At 40.4% G+C, this 26,918-nt stretch overlaps 1 protein-coding gene across 6 annotated transcripts in view; it reads left to right on the top strand.

Annotated features, from left to right (window-relative positions):
- The window catches only part of tln1 (talin 1), a 70,876-nt gene that overhangs the window by 10,231 nt on the left and 33,727 nt on the right, over nt 1–26,918 (top strand). For 2 of the 6 annotated variants that reach the window (XM_072659505.1, XM_072659506.1), the window contains exons 2-19: nt 8,582–8,652; nt 14,744–14,906; nt 17,526–17,623; nt 18,967–19,096; nt 19,207–19,359; nt 19,616–19,758; nt 20,265–20,392; nt 20,518–20,578; nt 21,127–21,231; nt 21,411–21,566; nt 22,836–22,937; nt 23,471–23,547; nt 24,112–24,292; nt 24,426–24,539; nt 24,688–24,796; nt 24,965–25,173; nt 25,481–25,579; nt 25,672–25,731. In XM_072659505.1, coding sequence (XP_072515606.1) covers nt 14,777–14,906; nt 17,526–17,623; nt 18,967–19,096; nt 19,207–19,359; nt 19,616–19,758; nt 20,265–20,392; nt 20,518–20,578; nt 21,127–21,231; nt 21,411–21,566; nt 22,836–22,937; nt 23,471–23,547; nt 24,112–24,292; nt 24,426–24,539; nt 24,688–24,796; nt 24,965–25,173; nt 25,481–25,579; nt 25,672–25,731 — 2,055 coding nt within the window. In that variant the 5' untranslated portion in view covers nt 8,582–8,652; nt 14,744–14,776. Of the gene's footprint in view, nt 1–8,581; nt 8,653–14,743; nt 14,907–17,525; nt 17,624–18,028; nt 18,070–18,966; nt 19,097–19,206; nt 19,360–19,615; nt 19,759–20,264; nt 20,393–20,517; nt 20,579–21,126; nt 21,232–21,410; nt 21,567–22,835; nt 22,938–23,349; nt 23,371–23,470; nt 23,548–24,111; nt 24,293–24,425; nt 24,540–24,687; nt 24,797–24,964; nt 25,174–25,480; nt 25,580–25,671; nt 25,732–26,918 lie in introns of those variants that run through there. The other 4 variants (XM_072659507.1, XM_072659508.1, XM_072659509.1 and 1 more) reach the window with 3 other exon arrangements.

Raw genomic sequence — 26,918 nt, forward strand, 5'->3', positions numbered from 1 at the left:
TGCCAACAAAATGTTCCCAAATCAGCTCCCTGCTCACATTCCTCTGTCCCGTGGGGAGTCAACAAAAGTAGTGTGTTCCTTTTGCTCGGCCTGTGACAGCGAACGCTCCCTTCCTCCTCCCAGCCTATCTTCTCCCTCCCTCCCTCCCTCACTTACTCCTAGTTTTAGAGTCCGCTGAGAATCGCTGTGGAATTCCAGTGGAATGTGCCGTGGAATTGAGCCATAAAGTCACCCGAGAAGAGTGGCTGTGATGTCTTTCAGAGTTTGTGCTCCTGCCCTGGATCCAGTGCAGTCCAGTGGACGATGTGCCATATTATTGAATATTGGTGGTGTTTACCTGTTTGTTTATTTAGGTCTATATTTTGTTTGCTTTAGGTGTTTAACACAATGATAATGGAATTATATTGGTTATCCAGAGTTGCCAGGTAATTTAGAAACAATTTATTGGTAAGAAAATCAGCAGTTATGTGCATGGAAAAGAATAGATATATGCATCACGTTCCCATCCGTATTGCTTTGATGGCTCTTTCTTTGAAATTTTACCAAGTCCTGCAGATTCTCCATGCTTGTTAATTCTAGTATGCGAGAGTGAGTTCTCTGTTACCGTGTGTAGTAAGATTAGGGCTGTGGGATTTGCTCAGCAGATTATGCTCCAACAGATGTTCTAGAGCTATTGCTTACATTCTCCCATGGCTCAAGCCATCAGTGTTGATAGTCCTGCCAGCAGAAGACATGGACAAGCTTTCTGGTGGACTTCACATTGCTGCGCTGGAATTCACAGTTTGGCACTGTTGCTTTGTCAGTTTAAGGAGCTTCTGTCCAAAGCCTCAATCATTTAAATGCTGGTTATCTGGGTAAAGATTGACACAGTGATATAAGCAAAGATTGTGGTAGATTAATCCATTACAAAGATATTCTTGTTTTCCCACGCCACACGTCACAATGTCTTAAGAAATACTGCTAGTGATTGCATACTTCAGGGTTTTTCATCCTAATTTGCCTTATTTGTTGAGAATTTAGGTCCATGCATAGACACTGAGAAGAAGAGTGCCACAGCACAAAAATGAGGACACTTGGAAGGCATTGGACACTTGTCCCATATTTAGATGTGCGCAATTGTTGCAACCAAGACGTGAAGGCGTCAAAACAGAGCTCAGACGGACTTGTGTGTTGTGTAAATACATGCTAATTCACTTGCTGATTCCGGTTTATGTTCGAGACTACAGAATGGAGTTTATATCCTACTGTGAGAAGTGTCTTCTGCCACATAAAGATAAGTGACATTAATATTCATTTAACGTGCTGCTACTGTTAACTCTGTTCTGCAGTAGGCCGATATGCAGGAGGGCGGTTAGATAGACCTGCCAGTGGACAAGATGCTTCGGTTTGTGGATGGAGATAATGGATAACATGGAAGGCAAATGTCATGGTGCAAAAACCACTGTCCTTCACACTGAGGATTGGGAAAGTGACTCAGCAGTGTTATTGCTTCTGCTGCTGCTGCTAAATTCTTACTCTTTTTCTTACCCCCACTGCTTGTGAACCTGTGTGCACGTAATTAGCAGACCTCTGAAAAACTATGACATAGTTAAACATTGTGTTCTCATACTTGATATGGAAAATTTCTTGCTTTGGAGCCTCCATTGCAAGTGGCTTCCAGTAACAAACCCGTAAGAATGATCTTTCTGAAGCAGTTTAGGGCTGCTTAGAGTTCTGGACTATGTCCTTGTATTGTCAAATTAGATCAAATTACCACCGCCATCAAACCGTATCGCATTATTAACATTATGAAGTATGTAAGAGCAGTGCAGTTAGTTCTCTTCACACGAACCACACCGAATGGTATGTTTTGCCTTCCAACTGATGAGATCTGTTTATAAGGATTTGTGTAATCTCTTGCCGAAATGACATACCAGCTCAGGCAGCTTAAACCCCCTAGACCAAACAATTAAAGACATAAGGCATTGCTTAATCAGGCTGTGGAGTGTGTGCATGTGGGCTAGCAGCGTTTCCACAGCTCCTGCTGGACACTGACTGGCCTTCATGCTGGGATGTGACCTCGAATTAGATGTAATTAGGGCCATCGATTTTTAAAGAGTAGTTGTGCTGGGGAGTTGACTGCCTTGTTGCAGCTAAATTTGTGTGGGGATTTTAGCTCTGTCCACTTGACAGTAAAAGGCTGTCTCTGAGAATGCTGTTCCACTTGACAGCTGCTCTTGCTTTGCACACTGCAGCACAGTAAGCTTTCAGTGGTGGTTGACCTCATCCCATACTTTTGGGCTTCAGCCTGGGCCTCTGCTTTGGGCTTGGCCGGGGATGAGCCACTTCCACTGCAAGTGCTGATCTAGGATCAGATATCTGCCATGTTTATGAGGCATGATGGATGGATGGAGTTGCAAAACATGATCCTGGATCTGCAGTTTGTTTCAGAGATGCTTTTAAATATGGAGGTTATGTGAGGAGGCCTAAGAAACGCTGTGTTATTATGGTGTATTGGTTCAGTGATTGTGTGTTAACTGAGGGAGTGGCAGGCATCAGTGACAGATGTTGCTACAGAGGGGGGGGGGGGGGGGTGTTGGGTTGGGTTGGGTTGTGGGGGCGGAGGTGGGGAAGTGACACATTTGATTGGGCTATAACAACTCGCCCATTTAATGGTTTTGGAAAAGTGGATTCATTTTCCAAGCTGAGTCATGTATACGGGGCTGACTCTCCCCATGCTGTTTCTTCCGTAATACATTAAGTTATGCTGGGCTGCTAATTTCATTACATGTTTTTGGAAACTGTGTGTAATGGCATTTAAACATTTCTTTCATTGAAAAATTGTGCAGCATTATTACAATCGTAAGTTCAAAGTACTGCTGCATATTAGATTAATTAGCATTAGCATTGGTAGGCTAGTTTGGTCTTTGATGCCCGCCCATTGCTCATGGTCTGCCATCAGTCAAACATCATTTGCTTGATTTGATTTCTGTTTGGTATTATTTACTATAATAACTGAGTTTGAAATGCCAGTTGTTGACACTGATTGCTGCAGACGGTCATTATGGAGTTCTCAGTTTTCATGATGAAGCAGACAGCACAGCTGGTGAAGTCTGCCGGCAGACTAAGCGTTGTAGACATAATTCTATTGAAGAAGCATATAGTTAGTGTGAGTCATATCTTACTTGATGAATAGTGACCTCATTGGAGAAATAATGCAATAATGAAGGTCCAAGTAGCGTGTTTGGACAAGGTCATGACTAGACTTGGTTTAAGGTAAGATATTCACAAGACCTGGCAGCAGCAGTGTGTATATTGTTGATGTGGGTGGAGGGTGTCTCCATCTCCTGACCCAGGGATGAACTCTAGTGTTCTGAATGCCTGTGCTTCCCGAGCAGAGCCTTCCGCTACAAGATTTAAAGCAGGGCTGAATTTAGCAGCTGGTTAGCTGACAGGACAGCAGCGTGCAGGAAACCAGCCGCAGAACTTTGAATGACTGAGAGTGCAGATTCACTAAAACAATTAGACAGATTGCATTACCAACCGAGCACAAAGGAGGCGTAGCTGTTGCCTGCTAACAGTTAGACTGTAATAGTAATTCAGCAATATGGTTATCGAGGTTATCACTGAGTTTACCAAGAGGCTGTTAAACATTAACCCTAACCCTAACGTAGCTAATATATGTTTGGTGCTTGAAGTGGAGTTACAAGGTTAAAGTAGTGGAGTAATAATGGAGTAATATAATGAGTAATTAGCTGTGTGCAAACTGCATGCCTGTGAGACACCCTAAGTATATTGAGTACTTAATGTTTGGTTTCTGAGACTGTATGACATACTGTTGTGTATGAACATTAATACAATTAATGTTACAATTTGTAATTTATCTGGAAACAATAGTCGCAGCCATCCAAGTGACACATGAGTCCACTTTTTACACAACAGACCTGTCTCGGATTGCTAAAAAAACAAATTGTGTACTTGTGCACATGAATTTAATTCTCCCACGCATCTTTAATAACTCTAAGTAAGCAGTGGTTCAGGTTTGTAATGTACCACTAGCCCATGCAAAATGAAGACTCCTAAATAACAGCATTGTTGGTCTTTATTTGTTGTTGATGCGTTAAATAGCTGTAACTGTCTGCACAGTTACATTGGACTGCTGATAAAACACGCATTGTTTTCTTCAGCATCTTGAAAATGGCAGTATATAAACAAATGTGTTGGTGTTGTTGTCATCTTGGCAAAAATGCAAGAAATTCTAAGGAAGACTGCCATATTTGTTTATAGCACCCTGTGAACACCTCTTACTTAATTAGCAGCATGCATGCAGTGTGGATGTCTTTTCTGGCTCCTCTCCTCGCACCCTGGCGCCGATGAGGATACGTTACTGAGTTGTTGAGCCTGCTCTCATGTTGCTCTGCCTTATTCTGAGTTCCTGTGTGCTACAAATGCTCCAAAATTAAACTGTAAACAAGGGCTTGTTTTTACATAGTAACGTCTGTTAGTGTCTGTGACTGTAACTTTCTACTACTTCAAAAAATTTAGTTTAGCTTTGCAACTTTCGCAAATATCTACCTTCTCTGTGGAATTAACAAATGTTTTAATCTGTCAGTCAATCCACATGCCGGCTTGCATAGCTAGACTCTGCCAAATGAAAATCTGCATCTACTACTCTGGTTAGTTGTATATTCCTAGTTGGAACTGCTTTTTCTTGAGTTTAATGGAGGTGAGTTAGTGGATGGTTATTGTTACACTGTTTCTGTTGTGTACACGTTTGAAGGATTTGAGGGAGCGGATGAAGCACATAGATTGTGCACACCACAGATTGTGCTGCTGTGTGCTGTGGAGCTGGCATTTCCACCAAGAGCACTACTAGCATTACTGTTTTCTGATGTGTTTTCTGATGTTTTTGCTGAAAATAAACCCTCTGTAGTATATGAACGCGCTGGTGCACTAAATGCAATGTTTTACAGTATTTATATTAATGTCTTTACAAAAATACAGTGCAGAAATACGGTTCAAACATTTCCTACATCTGTGGAGCCCGCCCTTTCCACTGCTTTACTGACTCGTACGTGACTCCCATCTGGAGTTACAAGGCCGTGAAGGCGAGTCAACATACTCCTCTCTGACTCTTGCTCTGTTTAACTGGTGGATTTGTGTGTCCATCATCTTCCACTCCTCTCTTAGTGGTGGATTTGTGCGCCTGTCTATGGGTCATGTGAAACGTGTTTGACTGATGGATTTGTGTCACTGTCATCTGCCTCCCACCTGTAATTGGTGGATTTGTGCATCTGTCTATCCGTTTGTGTAAAACTGTCCACTTAGAGACTTCTGCCTTCAGCCTCTCACTATGTATAAACCATTTTATTCATTTATGCCCCTACTTTTCTAAAGGTAAGGCTTTGTTAAAACCATTTCAAGCACCAAAACAATTTGTCCACATGAGTAAAGGGATGTTTTAACTGGAAATATTAAGAATTTCTAAACTCTGACTTCCAATTGTCAGGTTTAGGGTCAGTATATCTCTTTACACAGTGCTCTAGGTCATGTGGGGCCTTATTTTAGTGAGAGCTGAGCTTGTTCTGAACGTTTAGATATAAACCGTGGGTATTATCTAATGTGCAAGTGCCTTTAACATCGAAGTTAAGAAGATATTCAAACAAATTCAGAAAATATCCTTGTACTCCATAAGGTTATGTGACCATAGTCTGTTGTTCTGAAAGATAAAAAGACCCTGTAAATGTTTCGAAACCTGTCTTAAAGCAGCAATATGTAGCATTTTAATTTTGATTGAACACTGACTGTAGTAGGTAGAAAAGCTTCTCTCATTGCCACTCCAGCACATTGTGTAACTTTGGTGGTGATGCATGAAACTCTACCTTGTCAGTCCTCATGCTTCTTTTGCTTCACATGCTGATTTTTTTATCTCTTAGCTTGTAAAATGCATATTTACCATTAGGAGAAGCTAATGATGCAATTTACATTTACTGGAGGGGAGTAAAAGTGAGAGTTTTTTTATAATGCTGCTTTAAGTTGCGACAAGTGGTTTAATGAAGAGTGAACACATCCTCTGCTCACAAACGTGCTATTGGCTAGACTTAACAGCGCACAATCAATTTCAAATTATTATTATTTTTTTATTGGCCGCACTGTTGGGATGGATCAATTGGGCGTCATTTTGTTGACGTGGAGTAACTTAGCATAGTGGAAAGTAATAATTGCTATTTCCTACCTGTGTAGTTCTGATACAGCAGTTAACCGGTGTTTTAATGTGGTGTTGCACAGAAGACACATCTGAAATGGGTTTTTTCTCTTGAGTGTGAGCAGAGTTTAGTTTCCGCAGCCGTTCTTCCTGGTTCCTTTTTGTAGGGAAGAGCTGCAGTAATTGCTGTTCTGCTCAGACACTTCCTCTTCTCTCCCTCACTCTTAGAATTGGGTGGTGTCTGGTCAGGGAAGGCTCGTGAGATGGTTCAGCTCCCACCCTTAGAAATATTATTCATTTATTATTAATATTTTAGTTCTGCTTTGTAGTTCTTGTAGTTATTTTAGGAGAAACAGCTGGATGTTGAGAGTATGTGGAGCATTTATTTTTTTTTTAATTTTTCCTACTCTAGTGAAACATTGTGATTGAGTTAGCACAGCCTTCTTTTAACACATTCAGATGTTTGTTTTAAATTTGTATTGCCTCCTTTTCCATAAGCTAAACAATCCCTCCCTTCCTTAACTCCAGCTCTTAATTGCACAGGATGCAGTACTCCCAGCTGTGGGAGAACTAGTGGTGTGTGTGTGTGTGTGTGTGTGTGTGTGTGTGTGTGTGTGTGTGAGTGTGAGTGAGTGAGTGTGTTCTAGTAAGTGCGCGTGCTCCGTCTTCGCCTGCAGATAGCTAAAATTCCCTTTTATGGCATTGAAGGGCTTTTCAAACAGGAAATGACATCACGCCAAGCTGTGGCAGAGCAGAAGCTGCATCTACTGTGCAGCATTCCTCACCGCATGAGTCGCCGCATGTCGGGAACAAAATCCTGACGCTCTAGTCATCTCATCCCAAACGAAAATAGCAAGGAAACTTTAAAAGGCCATGTGTTTGTGTTAAGATGTTATTACATCTATGACAGGAGGGAGTGAAAGCACCAGAAATAAAATAATTACACTCTTGTTTGTTGGCTGTGAACTAGGTAGAAGTTATATTAGCTGATTCAGTTATATTGGCTGTCGGGTGGGGGGCTTGTTGTCATGCTGGCAAGGATCATTTGAAGTATTAAAGCCCATCTTGGTTAATAACCAACAAAAGTAACATATCTTCAGCATAACTAAGTTTTTAAAATTAAGATACATTTCCAATGTTGAATTAAAAAGCAGGAGAAGCTTTTTTTTTCTTAATCATATTAGGAACCGTTTGGGCGTTTTAGACCGCATGATGGCAGACAGTGGTGTATCCTTGGCAACATAAACAACCCAGTGGCAACAAATAGTTTTTTGGGGAAAAGTCAGACTGAATCTGTGTGGGAGGTGTTATTCTGGAGGTAAAAGTACTGGAGGCAAAACAAGGAGTGACGTTAAAGTGATGGTGAATTATTACATTTTGATCATTTGCAAATTGTTAATAGACTGGTGTAGTTTGGTGACTGATGGTGACTGATGTTAGCAATTATGGGCTAATTTAGACTTGCTAATAAAATGAGCAATAAGGACTTATATAGGATAAGGACAGTAAGGATAATTTACATGCATGCTCTGCATTTTATCCTCAGATATTAAGTGACCGTAGTTTGAGAGAGAGAGAGTTAATAAGGAACATCTCTATCAGCAAATAACTTTCACTTTCAAGCAAAGCCCATTTTCACTTGTGTAATGTTGGCACAAACAGTAATAAGAAAGGAAACTACAGTGATTTTTCCACTGTTAGGTAGTCATACACAAGTAAAGAGACTCGTGAAAATATCAGGCCTATTTATGATTCTTAGAAAGGATCACATCAGCTTCAACATCTTTCAACATGCACCTGCCCAGCTCAAATTCAGAGGATGCACAAAGGTGCAAGAATCTGTTTGACAATAAATAGTACAGTCGTTTGCAGTTGTCTTTTTACAGATAATTGATATCGGTCTTCAGCTTGTTCTTGACATGTGCTCGACATAGGCGTAACGCCTATGACTGCTAGCCTTTTTTGTTTGTAGTTACTTTGCTGAGAAGGAAGAGCAGGTCTGAGCTGGTGTCTGAGTGCTGTCTGCTGTCTGTTATAACTCAGACCTGGTGAAATCCATGCTATCAGTTTCACCCTCCTGTTAATGATGACTCTTTTAAACTGCCAGGGCTCAATAACAGATTTTCAGCTACTACTTTTAGTTTGTGTTTTCAGTTTGAACCTCTTTGTTTGAGTCTTGTTTCATGGTCTTGTCCACATCCGATGCATAAGCAACATGCGTTTCTATGTATTTCCACTTTGAACCAACTTTTGACCTGTTTTAATAGACTTTCATGTGTGATAGAAGTTAAAAACAATAATTTGAGGAGATTGAAGGTATTTCATAAAAAGCTTACAAATAAAGATGACTGATATGAGAGGAGTGATGTGTTAAACCTGCCCTTTTTGCCCTTACAGATACATTACAAGACCCCAGACAGCCACATCCCTCTGGGTGGCCTTCTCCCATCTGTAGAAGATTCCATCAGGTACTGTTACCATTTCAAATTCGGATGTGCTGTTTTTAATAAACGTCAGTAGTCCATGTGACCAGAGGACTAAATTGAATGAAATCTAATGTAATTTAATTTCATTTGTACCCATGATTTGATTAATTTATTCCACCATATGGTTTGATCAATGGTTTTCACATTTATGCTCATATCAGCTTAAACATTACAGAGACTTAAAGTTTCAAATGCCAGATATGGATGTTGAGTTAATGAAAGAATGATGAGTTAATGAAAGGTTCAATGAAAGAAATGACACTTGACTTAAATATAACCTGGGCCAAGTTTCTCAAAATAATGTATTACTTTATTACTCTGGTCTTGTGTAATGTAATTTACAGTGTAACTGTGTTAACACTTTTTAAATACAAACTCCCAATTCACAGATCACTGGAACTGCCACTTTGTTTGCCATATTGTGTCCCAGATCTCATTTCAGGCCAATGAGAACTTGTCTCTCTTCACTGTGATCTGTGTTTTTCATCTGAAAGCATAATAGGCACTGTCAGAGGTCCGTTTCTCAAACTCTCTTGCAAACAGCTGTGTCAGGAAAATGTTGCCCAAGGCCGCCACTTAGCGTAACATCACAATTAGCATGCCTTTCACAGCTTTGTGTGTTTTGGGTTTTTTTGTTTTTTTTTTGTTTTTTTTATTTAAGACGCTGAAGTTGTATCAAAGCCTCACATTATTAACTTACATTTGAACTTTTCCAACTTGAATGTTTGTATCCATGCAAAGTTTAACTTTCCACTTTGATACACTCCAGTGACCGCACTGTGATATATTTATACACATCTCCACTATCTCACTTGATGTTCACCTTACCCTTACGTCACAGCACTACATGCCATTCTGCATGCAACACTACTCACGTTTTACTGCAGGACCCTGCCTCATAAATACCACAGGCAAAGAAATGCCTTGGGGCCAGATCATGGCTTAGGGTGGGGGCACAAGCACTTCTCTTCCTCAGACCTTTAGGTCATTTTCACACTATTTAAAAGAAGTCTACTAAGCCATGCATTTAAATGGTATGCTTTTGAATAGTTAATGTAAAGAGTCCTGTGAGCATGTTTTCTTACTGTTCCACTGGGGGTTCTCTCTTAAAAGCTGTCACAGTCAAACAGCCACTGTGTTGTGAAGGAAAGTTCAGTCCCTTACCAGCATCTTGCAGCAGGAAGTGGTCACTACACCATCCTGAAATAACATGTATTGGCATATGCCACTTCAGGAATGGCACCTGCCAGCAGTACCTGTTCATGAATGACACTTGCTTCCCACAACACTCGTTAGTGACGCTTTAGAGCGTCAGAAACTGTTGTCTGCCACTTAGGATAAGCACATACCAACACCTACTGTGAGTAAATTAATTAGTGGCTCTGCACATCGGTTACAGCAACACATTATAACTTTACCTTTGGCCTAAAAAAAACAAACCAATTCCTCCAAAGATTGCATGTGTGATGTCATTTATTAGGTGCCATTGTAATGCCCACTTCTTGCTGCCAGATGCTGATGAAGGACTGAGTTTCTGCTGGATGTTGTAGTTGTGCAACATCTTATTCTTATTAAAAATAAATAAATTAAAAAATTTATTTTGATCCATCAGAATTGCATCTTTGGTAGAGAGACTAGTATGCATCTTGTAGTTACATTTATGTTCTTGTCAGTAAAACTTAACTTGATTGTGTGCAGCGTTTACAGTGCATAATGGTCGCATGTTTGTGTCACACACTTTGAAAAGAGTTTCTCATGTTGCAGTCAGCAAATGCAGCACGGCATCGCTATAAACGTAAAACCAGCAGTCCCACCCACACTGTTAGTCCCCTAAATAACGAAAAAGAAAAAAAGGTGACAACCACTTGCTAGGCTGAGCGGAAACCTACACATGCATGACTCTCGTTTGCCCTTGTTTGTTCCGAACAATTCGACTTTTGTGTATTCCTCATGTGGGGATTTTTAATAGGAAGGAAAACTGGATTGTGCAGGGATTCGGTCACTGACCCAGGAATTGGATGCTTCCGGCCTAAACAAGGCCAAAGTTATTTTTTTAAATTTATATTATGGCTTAATCAGACTTTATATGATGGTGTCAGTGTTCTGAGTATAGGCTCCAAGAAGTATCTTTCTCGCATTTTTGCTATGTGCAAGGCATGCAGACTGGTTGTCAGAGAAACCCCATCAGTGGAATGCGCTTCAGTGTGAAAATGAGAGAACCCATCATTAAAATGTAAACAATGTGTTGGGCAGTCCCCTCTCTTTCATTGACCAGGCAGTAACACACTTAATACCATTATACTGCCTGCCCTTGTTGTAAGAACACAGTTAATCACTCTGATGCTTTATAAATCCTAGGCCTCAAATGGCTCAACAATGGCCCGTTTCAGCACATACACGTTGCTGTTGTCTGTCAGTCTGTTCTGCTCTGAGACATGCATTAATAGAGCCCCTTGTCTTTTCCTTTCCTACACTGCTTATCTCCAGAAACGGATGCCTGGTTGCAATGGCTTCTGTGGCTTTTCACCCCAATAATGACTCTCTTGAAGCAGTCTTGTGCCTTGAAATTAACATGTAACAAGTGGTTAACAAGTATTGCTTATTGTCAGATGTAATGAGCCCTGATACTGAACTTAATTTTACCACACTTTTTAAAATTTTGCTTTGGACAAATGTAGTGCTTCTGAAAGCATTTAAAATTTTTGTTCATGTGAGAATATTAAGTTATAAGAGAATTATCTCTTGAAAAGCAATATAAAAGAGAGTAGTTTGTGCTCTGATATCCACTTGTTCTGGGTGATAAAACACACACCATAGCAAGCACCGCTGTAGAGCAGTAAATCAAACATTCGACCTCTGTCAACCATCTGTATCCTCATATCTTTAGACTTTGTTTGAGCTTTTGTTCAGACTGTCCTACTGATGTATTCAGGCCTATTCACACCAAGTATGAGGCAATCTTTTTATTTTTTATTTATTTTTTAATTTTTTTAATTAAAATTTATGTAGTGGAACCTTCACCACATCCGGCACGTTTATTTTACTTAGTTTTTTTGCCTTCTGCGCTCTGTAAACGGAGCTAGAAACAGCTCTTAAATTTCCATGTTTTCTTTTGCTCTGCTCCCTGTCTGCTTTTGCTCTCTTGAATTTCCCTACTCCACACGCATGGCTATTTTCCTCAACCCCCATATTTTTATATTCTGCAACAAACAAAATAAGCTTTTCTGCCGTCGTCTTGATGCTAATTTGTTGGTCTGCAGCCCTGACAACGGAGCTCTGATTCTTCAGCCTTAAAATTGTGAAATTCTTACTCCGTATTAATAGGCCTTTATGCTCACTGGAACACATTTCTATTACAAACATGGTTCTTTGAGGAACCAAAGTGGTTCTTCTATGGCATCGATCAAGAAGCATTTTTAGCACCTTTAACCATAATAGAAAAGTGATTTCATTCAGTATCGTATTGGATGTTTCATTTCTGAGCTGTGAAATAACTACATGTATTTAAAATCAATCTTGTGAGTTTGCAGCGTAGGAAACTGCTTGTGGTGAGTGTGAAACACCTCTTTATCCGTGGGCCCTCTTAAACACTTTAGTTGCGAAGGGGTTGTCATGAGTCTGCCATGAAGTCTGCCCTTTCATCTAACCTCCCCTAAATTTAGAGACTGTAGCGCTGGAATGATGGCAGGAATGCCGCCCTCCCCAGAACCTGTGCCAATATTTGAGAGAGTGGGAGAGGGAGAGCTGGAGAAAGCCGAAGAGGGCGATGGAGAAAGGGGCGCTCCATGGGAAGGCCACAATAATGCTAACTGTGGGAACCAGGCCACATCTTAACACATGATTTAGCGTGTTGAAAAAAGGGTTATCAAACACACCACAAAGCAATAACGGGCTTCTGTTGACTTTTGCCCGAGTCAAGCTGGTATTGTTCACCCCTGATTTGTGATGCTGGATGTTGAGTCGAAGGATGTTTTAGCTTGTTGGTTAACCGTAGTCTTCAATATCCCAAATGCCATTTAGTGAACATGTTTGGGACTCGTGAGCATATCATAACATGTTGTGTGGTTCTAAAATGAATTTATTCACTTTAGTTGTTTTCCCATGATACGTTACAATATGTGGTCTGAGAAACACCCCAAAAAACAAAATGGTGTGCTCATTTCACAAGTGCTTTAGAGGAACCATTAGACGTTATTACTGTGACTGTGTGGTTTGTCTGTCTCACTTTCAGACTCAAAATGGTTCCTCTGTTTTTAGCCTTTGACTGTGCTGTTCCTCTTTTCATAGGTGCTGTTAAACGTAGAAGCATGTCAAAGATCACAATCTTCGATCATGCAAAGATGGATTTCATGACAAAAAAAAAAAACTGAAAACGTAGAGAAATATTAACTTTGAATGAGAAGAAAACAACGATCTTTTTTTGTGAACTGGACTGCATCTGTTGATACGACGTATGTTTATATAAGGTCTATGTTCAATCTAAGGTGCAGCTAATATTATAAATCATGAGATTTTTATATGAAAACAACAGGTTTGATATATTTGCAATACTTCTTAAGCTTGTGCTGGTTGAGCAGCTCCTCAGTCTTGCTTAACATTGGTATTTTGTAAGTAATCAAGATACTTCAGAACTGCTGTTGTTGCCTCCTTGTCTGCATTCTTTGGGTGTCTTTAGCCTGTACATTTTAGATTTCTTATAGTACACTGTATGGAGTGTTTTCACAGAGGTGTTCATGAATGTAGACATGAACCGATATCTGATCTTAGAAGTTAAGCAGAAAGTTGCAGTGTTCACAGGTCTCAGAATATTTATATTTTGGTGAGTTCCGTTTTGATGTTCCTCTCATAGCGCTCTTTCTACTGTGTCATGCCATTGGGCTTTGCTAATAGGCTTTGGTTCTTTCAGCTCAGTCAATTTCACAGTTGGGATTTGATTCAGAGATATAATTTCCCTTTGATCCTAAGTGGGCTTGTATTTATCGGGTCCCTAATTCCTGATTGCGTTCTGAGCAGGCTGTATATTAACAGACATTGTTATTGTATTCATCTTTCAGTCATGCCACTGTTCTGTGACCTTGTACTCTAGTCATGAGAAGGACGAATCTCATGGCCTGCTTTTACACTTCTGCAATTCAAGTTTATGTAGGCATGCATCTTGAACTTCTAGAAGACACAGAGTGCTGTTTCTTTTTATTTTAGGATTGGTCCCACCCACTGGAATTTAAACATGACTTGCCGATTTCTCTTTTGCTTCAACATTATGCTACTAGTTAATGGAACAAACCGATGGGGAAGCTAATTTGACTTCTGACTTGGTGTAGACACAAAGCGGAAAAGATTGTCGTAATTGGACAGTTTTCTTCTTTTTTTTTTTTTTTTTAAAGATTAAGCTTTTTATATGCAACTAAACATGATAATGAAATGACTGAATTACTGGAATACTGACAAATTTGATGATTCTGTTATAATAATATTGTGTTTTATATTTAATTCCCAGAAATCATTAGTCCTCTTCTGAAGACCTAGGAAGGATTCATCCCAGGGTGAATCTTGAGATGTTTGGAACACATGCTTTTGAAATGATTAGAAATGCTCTCATTGCCATTTGTCATTGGTCATTGTGAGAAACTTTAAGGCTAACCATGAGAATACAGGACAACGCATATGAAAGTACAGTATCTGAAAAAGACACAGTGTACAATAAGTGTTCTTTAACTTATGTTTCATTTATTATTAATTTTCCTGATCATGATTTTGATCAAATATTTGTATATTGCCCATCCCCCAGTATGCAGTATTATATACAGTCCAATTACAGATTAAATGAAGAATCTGCCAAGTAAAGATATTTCTTAAGAATGTCTTTGGGTGGGAAGTCCCTCTTCTTTATATGTTCCTTGTTTCAAACAGAAGTGTTTTTTAATGACTCGTACGAAGGGGAAGCAGGTACCACCTAGGTCATTTCAGTATTGGGGAAATTGCATTCTACGACTGAAAGAATGCTGACCAAATGTAAGAAACTTGTTCATTCAAGCAAACCTTGCATGTGCCCCCCCCCCTTATCTTTATACAGGTGTAGCAGTGACGTAGGCACAAGAGTGCAGTCATGGTGGCGCTGTCACTGAAGATTGGGGTGGGGAGTGTGGTGAAGACGATGCAGTTTGAGCCCTCCACTATGGTGTACGACGCTTGTCGCATGATCAGGGAGAGAGTTCCAGAAGCACAGCTCGGCCAGCGTGAGTCTCTTACTATTCATCTCGTGTGACGTCTCTGTATAGTTGCACTGCCACTTTCATAATCAGGAAACACATGCTGTGTGCTGTGCAGTGTAATGCGACAACAACTATCTGAACAACACAAATGACTTCAATGTTGAAAGGTATTGTCACTAATCAACCCTGAGTTCACTGGCTAATCTAGCAAATGTTTATTTGTATGTAGTAAAACTATGAATTCTCTTCCTGTCTGTCACACAGTTTTCTTTTTGAAACCACCTGACCTGTATTTGTAATGCTAAGGCAGCTGCATAAGCCTCATCTGCCTACTTTTAAAGACCTCACACTTTCACCAGAGCACAGGGTGCGGATTGCATTCTACGTACGCCGATACATTTGTAAACCAGCGGTGGTGGCAAACTTTCAGAAGTGGTGGGCAAGACCTTTTCTCTGACTGGAACGAGACAACTCGCAACTGACTTGACTACAACTGACTTTCAGCACAACATGCAACCCCTGTGCTAATAAACACATATAGTAACATTTCCAAGTAACAAGTGCCTGAAAAACATGATCAATGTCCAGACAATGATCATGTTTTTCAGGCACTTGTTACTTGGAAATGTTACTATATGTGTTTATTAGCACAGGGGTTGCACGTTGTGCTGAAAGTCAGTTGTCTCTTGACTAATTGAACTAATGACTCTAAAAACTTAAGACTTTTACAACATGTAATATATTTTCACTAACTGAACAAGTATGTTAGTTCAACACTATGGGAAAACCATTTTATCCAGATTCATAAAAAACACATAACATTCAGATTTTGCTGTTTGACCATAGACCATGTCCAGTCCCCCAGCTTTATGAACATTAGCCTCTTAGCTAATGTTATAGCTAATGCTAAACTAAGAGAAGCAACATTTGGATACAAACAAGTCTTGAAAAGTGTGTAAATGAGACTAAATTGTTTTTTAAATGTGAACCTCGATAAAGTTGATGCAGCAGTTTTCCTTCATAAGACCGTTCCCTGGAAGTCTCACATGTGAACAGAAGTTGATACATTACCAGGAAACACAGTGACATTCTGAAAATAGCCAGCAATGTGGAACATTTCTGCTATGCTTTTGTTATTATAGTTTTATTTTTATTTGTACGTAGCTTGAAAGAAAAGCAGCAAAAAATCTACCCTGCACGTGCACATGGCTGCTTCCGTGCGAAGCGTGGCATTGCTAGCTAAGCAAAACAAATCTGTGATGCTTTTGATTTTATAGACTTTTAGTTTTCCATTTCACAAGAGTTCCAGTGATGCATTTTTTTTGTATATGAATCAGAAGTGGAAGAGCTGTTGTTGTTTGTTTACACTGAGAATATCAAGTCTTTCTATGCGGTGTATGAGCATGTGCATTCAGTTAAAGTACTGTTTATTGACTGCATGCGTGAATGCTGCAAATCCCAAAAATTACCAGTTCGGCACTGTGAGCAAGCACATTTCATATCTCCTCATTCCAGCGTTTATGAATACAGATCATTCCATTACTTCATAACGGCACACCCTGGGTCATGTAGTGTTTTATCTGCTTATTTCACTTCATCAGTCAAGTTGTGCAAGCTCTAACTAACAATGCGACTGTGACAGACCAGGCAGAGCAAATTTCTCCTCCCTTCAGTCCCTGCAGTCAAGCAAGCCTGGATTTGCAGTCATAATTTTTCACAGCTCATTTTGAATGAGTTTTATTTGTGTAATTGTATTCATTAGAATAAAAAGTATAGCCTGACCTCACGTCGGCACTCTTGTGCATTAAACGTTTGATGAGCCCCTGGTCCAAAGACTTCACTACTGACCTCAGCTTCTCTTGAGGAACAGACTGTGATTACTCCCTTCTTCCACCAGCCTTCTCAGAAACCCATCCCTTCTAAAGAATGAATGAACAGTCAGAAAGAACCTAAAAATATCCCCCAAAATAAAGCACAACTCTTTCTAACAAATCTAGCCTGTTGCTCTGCAACAGTTTGCCTCAATCTGGGCGTGGCTGGGTCTCCAGTCTTACATAATAGCTTCCCTCTGGACATGCTCCTCTCCATACTTGTCCTAACCTGTGAGTAATTTTCCACTTTGAGGGCCTGCTCTTGGCCAACATCAACAGCTAATATGGAATGTTCAGCATCTTAAATGCCAGGCCTTGCTCAGTCCTGGCTATGCTTTGCAGCTTTACACTGCCTAAACCCTGAGGGGAAAAGATACTAAGCTGTGATGCCCTGCAGAAGAAAAAGAGATGACCAAATGGCTTTCTGTGGTTAGAAGAATTGAAGCGTGTTTATAAATCGAAAAGTGCTTTGGGGCTAAATTTAGGTGAGTGATTGCCACTTCTTGTAATTTCTGGTGGCTACAGTGGTCTGTATTATTCAGCTGACAGACACTGTCAGTAAAAAAACATCAGCGTATTTTACCACCCAGTTAGCACCGTCTCACTGTTCTGAACATCTGAAATGGAGTTTCCATTTATTCAAGCTTGTGTTAATTAAAACTGTACACTGTTCTAATTACATAATGTCCATCATCAATACACTCTCTCAGGCTCACAAACACCAATTCCAAAATGCATTGAAGAAGCTCTGACTGTTCTTTCTCTACTCTAGCCAATGATTATGGCCTGTTCCTGTCCGATGAGGACCCAAAGAAAGGCATTTGGCTGGAGGCAGGGAAAGCCTTGGACTACTACATGCTGAGAAATGGGGTGAGTGAGTCAGGCAGTCAGTCAGTCACTCAGTCATTCTGAGGCAGGAATGTCTGCCTGGTAGTGTACACACACACACACACACACACACACACACAGGATGGGGTATAGCTGTCTGATGAGTGACCAGTGTTTCAGTTTAAAATGTAAAACTAACCAGTTAAACTCCTTTATCATTTTCATCACTTTTTTTATCACCTCAAAGCTGCAGTGGAAGGTGAGCTTTTACATAAGTTCATCTGTTTCAAGATTGTAAAACCCAGTTTAGAGATTTAGGGCCCTATCTTGCACTTTGTGCAAGGCGTGTCGCGATGCTCATTGCTATCTTACACCACGGCAACAGTCTATTTTCACGCCTTCCGCTTGTGTCATTTAAATTGCAGTGGTGCTTGCAAATATATCCATGCTGATGGGCGTGGTGGTCTTGAAATGAGGTGTGTGTAGAGGTAAGTTTTTGGCATTCTGACAACGGAAAACACAGGTGCCCCACTGACTGAAAACAACCTAGGCAGACGTCAACAGTCAGACGTTCATTGCTATCTTGGCAGTAAATTGTGTGCCTGACCCGCGTACACCCCCGCTTGCACACAGGAATCCCAGCAGTGCACAAAACCATAGCGTGTGCCAGTTCCATAACTAAGCGATAAACAGTATACAAAATACTAGAGGTGAGGCACTGCACCACTTCAGCAAGCCTTCCCAGACTATGCGTGATGCGCCGTTAAAATAGTAATCCGTTAAAGTCAGACTGCAGCTGGCTCTTAAAGGGAATGGCAAGTGACACGTTGATTGGTTTATTGCATGTTACGCCCAAAACACACCCATGATTAGTTAAGGGACTTAAGGGGCATGCACGTTTTGAGCTGCTCAAAGCGTACTTTTCCTTTATTATGATAGCAAAGACACACTAACATGCCCTTAATCAAGCTCATTGGTGTGCGGCTGGCGGCTCGCCTAAGATCGTCTAAAAATAGGGCCCTCGTGTTTTGTGGGAGTAAGAGATCTCCTTTACTTTCAAGCTAAAACTTGCTATTACCTACTATGTATTTCAAGAATATAGATTTTTACTGTGTTGTTTGTTCTGTGTGGGGTAATGTTTGTCAGCTTCATTCCAGTGAGACACACCATTGGAAGTGGTTCATAGATTACAGTGCTGGTTCAATCTAGCATAACCTTAAACTAATCTCCACATGACTTCTCCGCTTAGTGCAACCTCTAGTTAGTTCCATGACCCAAGAATACAGCTTTGTAGCACTGATCATGGTCTCAGGGAAATGGTATTTATAATGGCAAAGAGGGGACACCAGTTGCTTGATCTTGCTTTTGTTTCTCGTGCTTGGCAGGACACGCTCGAGTACAAGAAGAAACAGAGGCCGCTCAAGATTCGCATGTTGGATGGGACGGTGAAAACAGTCATGGTGGATGACTCCAAAATTGTCACTGACTTGCTCATGACCATTTGTGCCAGAATAGGTGAGCTAGGTGGCACTTTATAGTCATTAAAGTTTCAGTGGAATTATTTTTTATTTCATATTTGTGATTTAATGTCAGCTTTGAGTGTACTGATTTCTTTACCCTTTCAGGCATCACAAACCATGATGAGTATTCACTAGTGCGAGATGTGGGCGAAGAGAAGAAGGAGGAGACCACAGGAACACTGAAGCGAGACAAAACCCTCCTGAGGGATGACAAAAAGATGGAGAAACTCAAGCAGAAGCTCCACACTGACGATGAGCGTATGTTGCAATTTCACCACACTGTGTTTTCACCATCTCATCTAGCCATTTAAATAAAGTGGAAACTGGAGCTCTCACCTCAGATTATACCAAGTCCAAAGGTTGTTTGTAAAACAGCAATCACTACAAATAGCTAATTCCCTTGTTTTTACCACCCCAGACACAATTTGATAATGTATGAAGGTAACCTTCAGAAGGTTATTAACCCCAGCAATGTGTGTTCATTCTGAATTCCTGTGATTGCTTGTGTGTGTAGTGAACTGGCTAGACCACGGTCGGACGCTGCGTGAGCAGGGGGTGGAGGAGACCGAGATGTTGCTCCTTAGGAGAAAGTTCTTCTACTCTGACCAGAACGTAGACTCCAGAGATCCAGTGCAGCTTAACCTGCTATATGTACAGGTGTGCAACATCAGAAATGTTCAATGGTCTTCTGTTTTAAAAATACGATTTTTTTTATTTTTTACTACTGTTAAGACCTGTAATACATGATATGTGATACATTTTATTTTGTGTGTGTATGTGTGACAGCCTGTCAGTAGTGGTTGACAATAGCGTAGGTTGACCAAATAATGCACTCTGTGAAGTATATATTGTCTTTGACAAATTATTTTCAGCTGGACCTAGTGACCAGATGCACCTGCTTTATAATACTGATTGATTATAGTACTTGGTGGATTGCATTAGATTTATTACGAGTCTGAACTTTGGCTACTGTCTCAGATTTTCCTATTGCATTGAGCTTCTCCTCTTACAGGCACAGCCTGTGCACTGAAGAACCTATTGTTCCAGCCAAAGTAACTTTTACAGTTGTTTTTCTTTCCAGGGAGGTCTCAGCTGGCTGCAAATAAACAGTTTATACACACAGCACAGTTGTTATATACTTATATGTATGTTCCTCTACACAGGCTCGGGATGATATTCTGAACGGATCCCATCCTGTGTCCTTTGACAAGGCTTGTGAGTTCGCCGGGTATCAGTGCCAGATCCAGTTTGGTGACCACAATGAGTCTAAACACAAACCAGGATTCCTTGAGTAAGCCCTTTTATTTTAATTAGTACATCTTTTAAGATACTGTGTTTTAATTTAAATACTCTTAAACACCATCACACCTAAATAGTCTTCTGAATCAACTCTCCATCTCTCCATTTCCTCTCCAGTTTGAAAGAATTCCTGCCTAAAGAGTACATCAAGAACAAAGGCGAGAAAAAGATCTTCCAGGTTAGAGAATCAAGTTTGGCATGTTGATGCAAGCCTCTGGAGTGAGGTCATTCCAAGGTTGAGTGCTGCAGGGACTGCTGAGGTTTAGTTGCCAGTGGCTGTAGTGCATTCTCTCTCTCCAAAAAAGAAAGCTCAGACTAAAAACACATGAGCTGAGGCCATGTCAGATTTGAAACATTTGCAATAAGATCTGTTTTCCCCCCCAGTGCTTTTCTAATGGTCTGTGTATGTAAAGAGCCATCTATGAGGAGAAAAAAAAGCTGAAAATAATAATCGGTATGGTGCAAAGCCTGGGGCTGAATATGCACTCTGCTGGGTAGACTGATGAATGTGCATGTGTTTTAACCTGCTACCTTCATTCTTCTGTAATATGTAGCATAGCTGTGTTTTTGCGCCAATGTTTTCAGAGCATTCAAGGACATCCGCACTAATGGATAATGTGGGGGGGGGGGGGAAGGAAGGAAAAAAGTTCTGGTGTCCAAATTGATACTGAATCAAGATGAAGACAGCTGGATGTTTAGCTTAAGAGTTTTCTTTCTACTTTTCAGGCACATAAAAACTGCCAAAATATGACTGAGATTGAGGCCAAAGTCAGCTATGTCAAACTGGCTCGGTCTCTCAAAACTTACGGAGTGTCCTTCTTCCTAGTAAAGGTAAAGCATTCTTTCCTGTTCTATAATACCAAACATGTTCATCAAATTAAGAACAACAATGCATTTTTTTTCAGGTCATTGTGTAAATACTCATTCTTGCAAATGACTCACTGATTAACACCAGAAGGGAAAGCTTCTACACAGATGGAGTTGATGGAATGTGTCTCTCCAACCTGTAGGAAAAAATGAAAGGCAAGAACAAGCTGGTCCCTCGCCTGCTGGGCATCACTAAGGAGAGTGTGATGAGAGTGGACGAGAAGACCAAGGAGGTGATGCAGGAGTGGAGCCTGACCAACATCAAGCGCTGGGCTGCATCACCAAAGAGCTTCACACTGGTGAGTCTGGCCCCTTTTCTGATATAATGATGATGTCCTTGTATAGGAAGCACCTCCCCTTTTTAATGCCGGTATGTGTAATTGTCGCTGTGGTCTTAATTCTGCATATTATGTTCACTGTAATAACTGTTGAGATTGTCCGAGGTTGTCGGATTCATCAGAGAATATTATGAGTCTTGTGACTCATCTAATTGCACCATTGCTTTATGCAGTTGATCAAATTAGCCCAAATCCAAATCCAATAGTGTAGAACAATGGTTAAAAACAAACATTGTTTTATCTTAAATGTGAAGGGCACAATTGATATATTGGACACAGTTTAGAGCATGAGGTTAAACGGACCTGGCAATGGAAGTTGCATTACTGAGAACTTCTTTTCTCTGAAAACAAACTCTCCTGATCCAGGAGCATATTTCCCCTTCATCAGAATGATAATAAACAAGATTATTCTGAGGAGTGTGCCTGATATTCAAGCCTTGCTTCCTGTTCGGTCCCTTTGACATACTACAGAAAAAGAGGGACATGTCAGTAGTTTTATTTTTGAATGTCTGGGGAAATACTCAGGCTGCTATTTCCTGGCAAATCACCATGGAGTTGAAATCTGGCTTTATGATGTAAAACTGGGGAAAAATGGTTCGGTATTATGGCTATGGCAATCTTATAATCTTTCATAAGCTGAGCTGCAGTGTGAGCAGAAACCATCGAAACTTGTCTGTTGACAGTTATTGAATTCATTGGTTACAGCTACTCATTGTGTTTTCTAATAAAAAACTGTCCAGTGTGTTGTTTTTTTTTCTTGAATAAGCCCTTTTGTTAATTTAATTACTACATCTTTTAAGATACTGTGTTATTTTAAATACTGTCTTAAACACCATCATACCTAAAGTCTTTTGAATCAACTCTCCATTCCCTCTTCAGTTTGAAAGAATATTAATTCTGCATATTATGTTCACTGTAATAACTGTTGACATTGTCAGAGGTTGTCGGGTTCATCAGAGAATATTATGAGTCTTGTGACTCATCTAATTGCACTATTGCTTTATGCAGTTGATCAAATGGGGGGGGGGGGTATTGTAGTATGACTCTTTTAGTATATAATTTTTGGTATAGTCCAATTTGATGTGCAGTCATCTTCTAGATGACCGGTTAAACATTCAAATCACATTAAGACTTCATGCACATATGATGTACAACTTGCATGTGAACACATGTTTTCTATACCATGTTTTTTTAGTATAATCAATAGTGGGACCACTTTTTCTTCTTTAGGACTTTGGAGATTATCAGGATGGCTACTACTCAGTCCAGACCACTGAGGGGGAGCAGATTGCACAGCTGATTGCTGGGTACATCGACATCATCCTTAAAAAGGTAGCACATTTACCTGTATACTACTTGTTACTGTATTTTAAGCAGTATGTTTTGGAAAGCTTAACATTTCTTTTTAACAAGAACTGTTCTGTAATGTTTTCCCATATAAAACAAAACACAAACATTTATAAAGAAATCCAAGCACTGATCTCCACATAGATTTCATGAGGTTTTTTTTTTTTTTTGTAAACCTTTTGTACAGCACTACTGAAGTAAATAATCAACATCTCTTTTGCTGAAAATCTAGCTGGCAGCAGTATGTTTGCTTTTTGACATGATCAGATCCATTGGTGTAGAGTTACTTCCACCAGCCGATTTTGTCTAGCAGCCTTATTTGCAATGGTTGCGCAACAAGTCTCTCTGCAGGAACTGCCAGTGGTTCGCAGGAGACGATGGAATTCCACAACAAACCTTGATGCTTGACCTTTGAAGGGTGAACAGCTTGGCAACAAAGTGCTTCTTTCAGACTCCTTTCACAAGTAACATAGCAAAACTCTCTAGAAACTAATCGCGTGAACCCTGTTTGTCCACAGAAAAAGAGCAAAGACCACTTTGGCCTAGAGGGAGATGAGGAATCGACCATGCTTGAAGATTCTGTATCACCTAAAAAGTAAGCTTGATGGTCCGACCATCACTATCTCTTGGTATTCTTTGGTAGTGTTAGATAAGTTCAGTTTAATTCAGGATTGTAAAAAATTCCTCACTGCTAAGAGGATCCTAACCGACATGCCGGCTGCACAAGTTATTAAGTTTTAAAAAGCTTGAAAGGTTTTCAGATTGATCTTTATAAAAGTGAACTTTCCGGTTTGGCCTTAGTCAGAGAAAGCAATATGTAAATATGAAAACCTGCAACCACAGTTATTCAAATACAAATCTTTTACAAGTCTAGATCAAAAGTAAATATGCCTTTGGGCGACTGCTTTTCAGTCTAACATCTGCAAAGCTGTGATTGATATTCCAGACTTCTAAAAATATATTTTCCCTGCCCTGAAAGATATATTTCCTATTTCAAATCTATTTCCCCCCATCATTACTTTTGCAGGTTTTAGCACCATATGTATTCTCATTTTAATGCACTTCCTGCTTCTGTGACATCTCCAATGTCTCCAGCATAAGTCAACCTACATAGTAGCCGTGCCTGATATACAGCTGATTCTCTGTGTGTTTCTCAAAGGTCGACAGTGGTGCAGCAGCAGTTCAATAAGGTGGGGAAGGTGGAGACCGGCTCCGTGGCCATGCCGGTCATCATGCGATCAGGTGCAGGTGGTCCAGGAAACTTCCAGGTGGGATCCATGCCTCAGGCCAAGCAGCAGATCACAAGTGGCCAGATGCACACAGGACACATGCCCCCACTGGTAAGCTGGCTCATAGCTGAGGCATTTTTAAATGCAGAATACATTCAGGCTCAGATTATTCACTGAATCAAATGTGTGGATTTTTTTTTGTAACTGTTCCATATAACTCCTGTGCAATTCCCTTCTGTTGCAGACCTCAGCCCAGCAGGCCCTAACTGGCACCATTAACTCCAGTATGCAGGCAGTGCAGGCTGCCCAGGCCTCTCTGGATGACTTTGATGCCCTGCCTCCATTGGGCACTGATGCGGTGAGTCATATTAAACACTAACAAAACTCATCTGGTCACCATTGTGCACCATGCATCCATAGTCTATAAATACATACAGTGGTAATATACAGTACTTTTCATGGCTTAATTTGGTAATCTGCATTACCTTCTCCTGTCTGTTTGTCAGGCTTCTCAAGCCTGGAGGAAGAACAAAATGGATGAGTCCAAGCATGAGATTCATTCTCAGGTGGATGCTATAACTGCAGGAACAGCATCTATGGTCAATCTCACTGCAGGTAAGTTCAGACGCACACATGCACAGTTGTTGTCATATTGAAATACTTCACTTTTTTCTGCTATTCAGTCATCAGGAACGTTTATAGCTCTCAACAGGAGACATTTGCCATTCTGACATGCTGTACAAACTGCACTGTACCTCAGACCATTCTCCCTCTGTTTTGTAGGTGACCCAGCGGAGACAGACTACACAGCTGTTGGCTGTGCAGTGACCACTATTTCCTCCAACCTGACGGAGATGTCTAAGGGTGTGAAACTACTGGCAGCTCTGATGGAGGATGAGGGTGGAAATGGCCAGCAGCTTCTGGGTGCTGCCCGGAACCTGGCCTGCGCCGTGTCTGACATGCTTAAGACGGCTCAACCCGCCAGCACTGAGGTTATACACCACTTTGTTTAATGCTTATTCAGGGAGCTCTACAGTAAATACAGGGAAAAAACAGTAGAGTCTATAATGATACAAAAAAGAGCTCAAATATTATGTTACTATGAGAGGGGGTTCTTTGTGGGATGCTGGTTGAAATGTGAAATATTCAATGTCGAGGAGATGTTTTCTGAAATTTTCCAGAACAATAAACTGCATTGTTCGCTGTAGTTTCTAGGTCATTAACTGTTTGTAGGGTAAATTAATTAGTCAGTCGCTGAATGTAATATAAAATGATTAAATGTCTGTCTGTACTTCACAGCCTCGACAGAACCTTCTGCAGGCTGCAGGTAATGTGGGCCAGGCCAGCGGAGAATTGCTGCAGCAGATTGGAGAAAGTGATGCTGACCAGCAATTCCAGGTATGTTGACTATTAACTAACATATGTTTAAATAAAACATTGCCATTATAAATACATTTATCTTGCAATTTCTTTGTTACTGCCTTAACCAGTCCTTAGGCAGAGGATCGTTCAGACACACAAGACGGATTCACCATTATAGTCAAATGATGGTAACAAAACGCCCTCAGAGAAAGAGTAATTCGTCTTCACTAGCCAATCGTACTAATTTTTCCCTAATCATATTTAGTAACTGTAGTTGGAGAGCTCATTTAATCTGAGTTCATTAATATATAACTTCACTTAAAAATTTTGAGAACACTTGCTGCCTATTTATTCAATCAAATGGCATATCAGATTGGTTTTGGGTCAGACTATGGTGAAACAAATAGTCTCAAAGTAAATTTTTCGGTGGAGTTACACTTCAGTACTTGATCAATGTACTATTAAATCACAAGTCCTCATCTTATGTTGGTAATTTTTAGGGTGGTAACCTGGTGGTGGGTCTCTCAGTGTTGTCTCAAATGTTATTCTACTTGTAATGCTGTGCACATGATGTAAATCAGCAGTATGCATTTTTTTTGTATTAACTAGAGTACTGTGAGACTGTTATATATTACAATTGCTTGAGTGGTCTAAATATTTACATTACAGTTAGAAAGCAGCCCAAATTATTATTTCTTCAGTGACATGACAATCAACCTGATGCTCCCTGGGGCTTAGTTTTTGTGGCATTCTGTTAGCAGTGTGCTAGTCTAGTGAAACAGGCCCTGGAGGCCTGCAGCAGACTTAATACTGCTCTCAAGTGCTCATGGAATGCAACTCGACCACAACCGCCACAAATTACATAAGCGCCCGCTCTTCATGAGTTTTCCCTCTCTTCTAACATTAAGGAGCAAGCCATTCAACTTCCTGCTGCTAAAAGAAACATTTAGTCACTAGCACCATAAATGAACGTCTACTGAAACTGCTGTATATGGAATTTTTGGAATTGCACAGGGGTTGACAGTGTTTTTTTTTTTATTTGAGGCCCGCTTTGGTCTGATTTGTGCTGTGACAGTCCATAGGCAGAACCTTTCCTATTCTGTGTTGTGTTTTTGGGGTCTGGCTGCGTCAACCCTGCAACCCCATCAGGAGTGCTTCCCTAGTTGCCTAGCACTGTGGTTTTTATTGTTTTTGCAGGCCTGTTGAACACATTTTTTTCTGAAACAGAAACACACATCCATTTGTTTTATGGTGTTTTGTTAAAACATTCTTTTCACTTTTCAACTGGCCGCTATTAAAGAGGAATGCCTCTGTAGCCATGAACGTTTATCAGACAGCCTGCTGCATTGCACAAGAAAAGGAACCAGAAATCTAT

The sequence above is a fragment of the Salminus brasiliensis genome, chromosome 16 (genome assembly GCF_030463535.1).
Source record: "Salminus brasiliensis chromosome 16, fSalBra1.hap2, whole genome shotgun sequence".
NCBI classification, from domain to species: Eukaryota; Metazoa; Chordata; class Actinopteri; order Characiformes; family Bryconidae; genus Salminus; species Salminus brasiliensis.